Genomic DNA, 8,581 nt, shown 5'->3' on the forward strand with positions numbered 1-8,581 from the left:
GATTGATTTGCAGAGGGGAAGCATAGGAGGTGGGAACAAATGCAGCTGAGAGGAGACAAACAGATGCAAAATTCCTCACTTTCTATCCCTACTGCAAACCCGGGCTTCCCTGGAGCCCTAGATTTGTACCCAGCTCCTATTTGCTGCTTTTCCTTGGTATCACACAAACTAGTTTTGAATTGTCAGTCATTTTTTGTTCTTTGCAGGTCAGCTTTGAAAACCAGAATGTTTGCTAATATGAACCAGGCTCTGTGAAAAACCGAAAGGTTTCCACAGTAAAGAGAGGGGCTTCTGTAAAGCACTGAACAGAGAATGAATCAAAAGAAACATGAAAAACAGTCACACTAATCATGGACCAGATATTCTATTCAGCCATAATTTAGAGCTGTGGGATGCCATTTAGCCATATAAAGTGCTGTAAAGCAGCAGAGCGTCAGGGGCTTTTAGTGATGAAGATATAAATGTACACAGAGACAGGCAACGCAACTGGGAATCATGGCCTTAAATCTTTGCTGGTAGTATTGCAGTGCTAGCATTGTGGTTCTGTCAGTGTGAAAGGGAAATGATCAGAAAATAGTGAAGGAAATAAGCATGTAAAAATGGCCTGATTTTCAAAGGTGCTAAGCACCTAGGACGTGCAGTGAAATTCAGACTTAAAACTACACCAAAAAACTAGATTCACTCTTCTGTAAGGACGTGCAAATTCTACCTGTTTATGTTACCATGGCCTGCTCCACAGAGGGAAGAGGCACCCAAGGGACAGTGGAGGGCAAAGGTAACACTACACCAGGTGAGATCAGCTTTTGTCTGCATCAAGGAGCCTTAGTGATACAGACAATGACTCAGCAACCTTCCCCCCCCTTAACTTTGCTTCCATCCTGGCCAATGTGCTTCATTTTTGGTGCAGCACTGACTGGAGGTGGGCTCTTAAACAAAATTGAAGTTACAAGTACCTTGGGCTATCATACCCCATCTCCTGGGGCCCTGTGGAAGGGTGTTCAGCTCCAACCCTGAAGCAGTGAAACACAGTGCAGTCAAAGGTGTATACAAAACATGCAACAAACCCAGCAGGTGCTTTCTATATAGTGCATCAGTCACACAAACTGCCTCAAATTAATTCCCCCATGTCTTCAAAAGCTAGGAAACAAACTGCACTGCAGCCCTATAGTCAACTGGTGAAAATAAAACTCAAGATTAAAAATGTAAGAGTTACCTGCAGTGCACAAAACTACTGCAAGAAAAGCCTCCACACAACAATAAAGGGGCCTTGCTCCAACGGATGTTGCCCCATGCACAATTACTCTGATGTTAAAAAAAAAAAGCCCACACAATCACTAACCTCACAACATTTTTGCTATGTGTTAAATGTACTTCCTGCCCAATGGCAGTGCTGTCTCTGAAGCTCTCACCTAACTCTGGTGCACAAACGGCCAGTATTATCTTTTTTTGGCCCAAACTTTTCAATAGGATGGGAGCAGATACTTGTTGTGAATCATCAAGGAAGAGAAAAGTTTAACCTGCATCACTCAACTGTTTTGTTGATCTTGCAAACATATATAACACTTGCATTTATAGTTTGCCTAGGCATACATGGCTAGTGTGTGCTTTTAGCCTTGATTAAGTGATAGTGTGTAAACAGCACCTCCCAAGGAGAGGCCCTCCAGAGATTTTGTGACTCAGACACACCCTGCACAATGGGCAATAAAGCTACTGTGTGGCTTAAGTGACAATGCCTCACCTGTGTTTCTACAGAGCAGCTCTTCCCTTGTTTTTTCTTCAGCGGCACGCCTGTGGCAGCCCTCCCACTGCATCAAATTTTTTTTTTCTTGGGGGTGTGCGATCAAAAAAAGTTTGGAGACCATTGATCTGGGCTAACCTGTATATCACTGGCCATAAGACTTCCCTAAATTAATTCCTTCTACATGTGACTTTTCTACGAGGTGCTGATAGCAGCAACAGTGGCTTGGTTTAAATATCTAGGGGCTCCTCTTAAAACTAACATGCACCACTGGCTTGAGCATCCAACCAGAAACCTGGGAAAACTTAAATAGCTTACCTTGGAACGCCTGATCATCATTGCCACTGCTATAATCACATCATCTTTCACATGCGATCATCATTTACTGTGGAGGAAGGGCAAATGGCATTTTGAACCCTTGAGCAGAGTCCACACCAGCAAGGATTCCTTCCTTCCTACAAAGTAGAACCCCTTTCCATGTCCTCTCCCAGCTCATGGCCATATGCCGCTTTACAGGGGTACATAATTGAGATTGTGGTTTTGGTGAGCCCCTCACTCAGGGTGTAATTAAGTATTAATTATGTGATTAAAAGGTATTAGCTACCTTTTAATCACACAATAAGAGGAACATTTCATTACCCCGACATCCAAAACTGAAATGACTAACCAAAAATTATTCGAAGGAACACACTGGCATAGTGAATGCCACTGAAGTATGCTCATTCTAGCTCTGCTCCCGGGTCATAAGATGATGGCAGCAGAGAGCACCTTCCTCTCCCACTGTAAGACTACCCTTGTAAGGTTGTTACTGAACTCTGTAGAAATTCATTCAGTGAGATTATAGTCTCGTTTCTTCACATTTTATGCATAGTGTTGCTATTTTACTTCATATCATTTGCCATGTCACACAACACACAATACTTTGTACATCTCCCTCATTTCGTACAATATTAGACCTTTTAATTATTATTACAAACTGGGAAGGGGGGACCCTCCATAATTGTAACAATGCACCAGATTAAAACAAAACTTCAACAGAAATTGAGCCTTGTTCTCATGTCACCCTTTACTAGAGGGATCTCTGAACTTTGTTGGGAGTGTTTCAGTTGGGAAGATCCTGTGTGCCGCAATTTAGCCTTAGAGACCACAACTCCCATGATGCCTTGGGGGAAAAGAGTGAGACACTTCCCCTTCCAGGGAGTGCAGGGAGAGAGGCGGTGGATTCCATTTTGGGAAAGGAGCAAGATTGCTGGTGTGGCGCTCTGTCCATACCTGAGAGCCTGCAGGGGCTTTGACTTAGATACATGCCACTGATTATTATTAGAATAGCTTTATTCTTAGAGGTTTCCAAGGCACACCATTGAGTGTCTACAGGGGCCAGGAGGTGGAAGCACTGCCAAATTTAAATTCCTTTAGGAGTAAAGGGACTGTAGTAGAGGGGTGGATAGAGGATTCTCACCTATCCAACATCACCACTGGGGTACTCAGGATCTCCTTGAATGTCAACAACATCAGGCACACAGGAAAGGGGGGTTACACCAGTATTTGACTAGTGTTGGTGATAATTCTGCTAATTGAGATAAGCGGAATTCTGATAGCGGCTTCAGGCTTCAAATGTATACTATTTGGCTGAGAGCAGCAGGAAGGAAAATAGCAGATTGTAAATTATGCAAACCCAATATAATATGAAAGATACACATCTCAGTATTTACATTCTGCTACTACATCGGTTTTCTTGTAAACACGTTCACAGCAGTACAAGAAACTAACTGACCCTTGTAGTGATGCAAGAAAGCTTCCTGTAGTTAGCTGGTTAATGTTGTATATGCAAAGGAAATCATGGCAATAATAAAATAGGCATATGCATAGCTTCAAAGAGAGACATTGATCCTGACTGGAATCTCAGTTACATAGGTGTAAATCAGAAGTAACTTTGTTGAAATCACTGGAGTTGGAATGCTGTAAGACGAGTACAGTATAAGTGAGATCAGAATCAGGTACACTTTGAGGAAGTTTGTGACTATTACCCATGATAATTACAGACTTTATGGCAAGTCAATGGAGCTATGACAATTTATATCAGCTGTGGATCCACCCCTGTATCATGCATTTTTTTGTGATCACTTAGTGCATTTGTGGTTATGGTTTGGCTTTGATTTGATCTAGACTTCAGAGATTTAAAAGAGGGTAACAGAGAAGAAGCTTCCTGAAATTCCTTGGCTACAAAGTAATAACAAAGTGTATCTAAACAGCAGTTACAATTTGCTACCCACGCAGCCACACGAATAAAAAGGCTTGCATTCTGGCGTAAAGAGCAGGCAGCTCCAGCTGCGTCCATTGCATACCTAACAAGTAGCCCGACATGAAAAGGCAAAAAACATATGATAAATACACTCAGGTTCATAGAGACAATCCAGAGAGCCTTCTGGATTGATGTTTCCTCAGGTGGACTCATGTTCTTCTTCATCTTCAGACACTGGATGACTTGAATAGAACAAAAAGTCAGTATTATTAGTGGTATAAAAAAACCCCAAATACCTGACACCAGTGTAGTTACTGCAGGTTCACCAGAGGTTTTCTGAAAGCACTTTTTTTCTTTTTTCTCAGAAAATCGTGGGTTGAAGTATGCATAAATGATTATTATTATCCAAAGAAATCCGCAGCTAACAGCTGCCTTCAGTGGGGACCTGAAACTCTTTGCTTTCAGGGGGTACTTAATTGCAATGAATCGGTCGACTGCTATAAGGGTGATGATATAAATGCTTACAGGCATGTTTGTAAAATATATAGTCTGTATGGCATAGCACAGTTCATCTATGGGATGTTCAGTCCTGTGAAAATGCACAATGAAAGGCAACGTGAAGAGCAGAAAACAGTCTGCAATAACCAAGTTGATCATGTACACTCTGGTTTCTGTCCATTTTTTCAGCTTGCAGCAGAATACCAGGAAGGCAATGATATTAAATATAACTCCAAAAGAGACAATTGGGATGTAAATAATCAGTTGTAAAAGGTTAAGATTTTCATGCATTGTGACGTTCATGCTGCTGCAGTTCATCCTGATAAGTAGTTACTGCAATGGAAGAATTAAGAGCTGTGAAATACAACAGAACACACTGGTGATTAATTTACAACTTATTTATTCTTCTAATGTTCACATCTTGTAGGGGCCTAAAATCCCTTAGACATCTAAGTTTCTGCCACAAAGCTGCCTCAGACCTGACACCACTGCACAGCTAACATGCTGCTTTTAGGCCTTGAAGCAGGATTTTCAAACTAGTCAGAGGAACATGCTGTCTTGTAAGCAGGGCCCAATCCTGTCGGTGTGCTCTGAGCATGCTTGAGCCTGGATACCTGGCAGACCCTGCAGGAGGAGGGCCAGAGATACAGGCTACCAATTGGTGTGTGGGCATGCGGGAGTGGGGGGCAGCAAAGCAATCACACAAAACAGCTGGGGGCACAAGAAAATGCAGGTCGAGTGTGAGAGAGGTAATGAGCATTACCAGGAGGCAGAGAGTGAGAGACAATTTCAGCTGCTAGGGCATGGGTTACGGAAGAGGCTGACCTGGCATAGGTGCCTAACTTTAGATGAGCGCCTGTGGCTAAGCATCCTGAGTGGCATGAGGTGCCTATCTGTGGCTTGTCAGGCAGGTGCACCATGTCAGCCTCTTAGGCCCCTCTTCCTGTCCCTTTCCTCAGCATTTAACTCCTGGCTGGCTTTTAGACAGCTCCCTGCTCAGCTTGCTGGCTTCTAAGGATCCCTTTCTTAGGAGACTAGCTCTGCTGTCTAGACATTGTCCAGATCCAGAGAGAATTAGTCATTTAGATTGCAGTCTTTATATGATGCCAGCACTCCAAAGCCAGGTAATCATGGCCTATAAAAATTAAGGACCAAATCGCCTTACAGTTTTCATTCATTTCCCAGGTAAAACTCCTAACTGCAATCAATGGGTTTGATTCTCAGTTATGCCGAGGCTCCTTTACAGTGTTCTGGCAGTGTAAAGGGCCTTAATACTAATGCAAATGTAATTTGGTGCCCACTTTGAGCCCCTTTACACTGCCAGAGTGGTACAAAGGGGCCTTAGTGTAAATGAGGCTCAGGCCTCAAGTATTTTTCTACTTAGGTTCTGGTGAAAGCGGAGATGTGCATGTCTTTATCTGTACCCCAATAAAGCCTGAGGCACATCCCTCGGCCCGGGCCGTTTCCCGCAACCCCCATCGGCCTGGAGCGGCTAACCATGGCCAGTGGGAGCTGCGATTGGCCGAACCTGGGGACACGGCAGGTAAACAAACCTACTTGGCCCGCCAGGGGCTTTCCCTGAACAAGCGGCGACCCTAGTTTGAGAACCACTGAGTTAGAGCAAAGCAATTTTTAGTGGCCAAGATATAGGGCCAGACCCAACACCCACCAAAGTCAGTCTGGAGACTCCCATTGGCTTCAGAATCATTGTTGGATCAGGCATTGCATAACGCTAATAGTATATCAGTTTGTTAACATTTACAATCCCAAATCTCAACTGTTCATGATATTCCTAAAATTAGCATTTTTAGTATTTGGGGGGGGGGGGATTTTCAAAAGAGCCAAAGGAAATCAGATGACATACTTCCATTGAAAGTCAATCAGTTGTGTGCCTAACTCCCTTTGGCTTCTTTGAAAATCCCAGCCTGCATTATTATTGTTCATTATTTTCACTGGGGTAGCACTGAGAAACGACAGCTCCATAATCCATAGGCACTGATTAGACACACAATGAAAAGAGGATCCTTGTCCCCAGTGAACTAACAGTCTCCGCCTCCATTTCTCTATCTATAATATAGGGGTAGTCACCCTTACTCACCTCGCTGAGTGTTGCAAGATTAAACTAATTCATGGTTTTAAAATGCTTTAAAATCCCAATTCAGAAGATGCTATAGAAGTGCAAAGTATCACATAATTATGATCAATAATAAGAATGATGTGTTTTGACTCTCACTACAAACAGCAAATATAATCTAAAACAGAGTGATTCAATGCATGGGAGAACAAGCACACAGAAAGTAACAAAAGTTAGAGTAAAAGTAGGTGGAGAGAAAACCTGCAGAAAGACAGCAGCATTTGAAAAAGTGCCATCAAAGGTATATGAAAGTAGAATTTTTAGCGTGCTGACCTAACCGCTGATTAATAGCCATTTTAACCTTAAAAATAAAAAGTAGTAACCTGCCTACTAATGATTGAGAAGCCTCACTGTGGCCCAAGTCTGCATTTACTAGTGCAAATTGCATAAGAATGATGAAAGAATTAAAAGTTACCTGCTTCTTTGTAGCTCACTGCACAATTAATTTACTCCACAAGAAAAGCTTTGGTTCAGCACAGATTAGTTTATCTGAATGCTATGGAGTACATTTAATAGACTCAGATTTTGTTCCACTTGATGCTGCTTATTGTTCAGGGCACAAGTCCAATGATTCTTTCATCACTAGCTCTGAAGTAAAAAAGCACAATGACCAAATCTCCTCCTGTTCCTCCAGACCATCGGGTATGTTTCATGATTAAACTTCCTTTTTAGTGACAAATGTTTCTCTGGTGCCTCCTACTTATTCCATTACATCAGTGCAACCCTCTACAGCAGTGCTTCTCAAGCTATCCGATGTGGGGGACCGGCATTTTTTCCCCCGCAATGTGCATGCAGACCTGCAGTCGATGAGTAGCTACCACTTTGAGTAGCACCGCTCTACTGTACAGTTTTCCCCCAGCAAGGAACTGATACTAATATTCACAGTCATCAACTCAAAGATAAGTTTAGTAATTTGTGGAAGGAAAACTATAATGTTTTCTAATTGGTTTTGCAGCAGCAGCAGCAAGTCCTACACTGACATCAGTGGAAAACAAAACTTTTTATTTAGCCACAGAACAAGCAGTCAGTCAGCAAGCAGTTCAATACCTACTAACATTCCTGAGCTGGATTATTATTGGCTGGGCACTTCAGAAACCCAGAAGCAAGGGCAGCAGAACGAGGTTGCACATGGGGGAAGCAATGTCCTGTTTCTCCTTGGTCTGGCTGTTGTCAGTAAGGGTGTCTGTGATGGGGCACACAACTCACCACTAATCTGGTGCTTCCTCCTGGCTGCTCTGGGGATTAGTTCACCAGATTGATGCTCATTCCCGCTGTTGCATGCTGCCACTCCGTCTCTCTCTCTCTCTCTCTCTCTGGTCTGCAGCCCCTCTTTCATTCCAGGAACCGCTACGTCCTCTTCATGACCTTCCAGCCAGGTCACTCAGTGTTCCCCCCTTCTGGGGTATATCAAAGTCTTTTCTTCAGTAGTCCTAGGCAGGCTTCCCATTCACTGCCTCAGGTGCCACTCCTTCAGTGGCTGGTAGGAGAACCCAAGCCCACCCTCTACTCTGGGGGTCCAGTTCAGGGACCCTCAACCCAGCAGTTCTGGGCTTCCCCTCTTCTGCCCTCACTGCTCCTTCCCTGGACTTCTTCTTTCAGCTCCTGGCTTCCCTCCTCCCAGGGAGTGACTGCAGCCTATAAATTTCTGCAGCCACTAAAGACGCCTCCCTCTTTCCAGGGAGTGTCTGCCCTTTCCCAGCAGCAGTCCCGGTCTGTTGCCAGCTTCCTGGTTTTATTCTGCCTATTCCTGTACTGCTGAAACTGAAATCAATTCCCTGGCTCTTCCTTCAGGTGCAGCCTGTGGAATTAATAGGCCTACCTGGCTACCTTAACCCCTTCCAGTTCTGTGTGGGGTGGACACTCCTTCACAGTGTCAATTATGATAGTGCTACTTTTCTCTGATAAGTGGACTGAAATTACCAACTCTTTCCATATAGGACACTGAAAAGCCAATAGATAGTATGTTATG

At 43.6% G+C, this 8,581-nt stretch overlaps 1 protein-coding gene across 1 annotated transcript; it reads right to left on the reverse strand.

The window, feature by feature from the left end:
* Positions 1 to 3,812: 3,812 nt before the first annotated feature.
* Positions 3,813 to 4,796, reverse strand: LOC311525792 (G-protein coupled receptor 35-like; the record flags this gene model as incomplete). Its single annotated transcript, XM_084638144.1, has 1 exon — positions 3,813 to 4,796. One exon carries the CDS (start codon positions 4,794 to 4,796, stop codon positions 3,813 to 3,815), a length of 984 nt encoding a protein of 327 aa, XP_084494270.1.
* Positions 4,797 to 8,581: the final 3,785 nt, after the last annotated feature.

This window comes from Lepidochelys olivacea, assembly GCF_965140295.1.
Source record: "Lepidochelys olivacea isolate rLepOli2 genome assembly, chromosome: 9".
Taxonomy (NCBI): domain Eukaryota; kingdom Metazoa; phylum Chordata; order Testudines; family Cheloniidae; genus Lepidochelys; species Lepidochelys olivacea.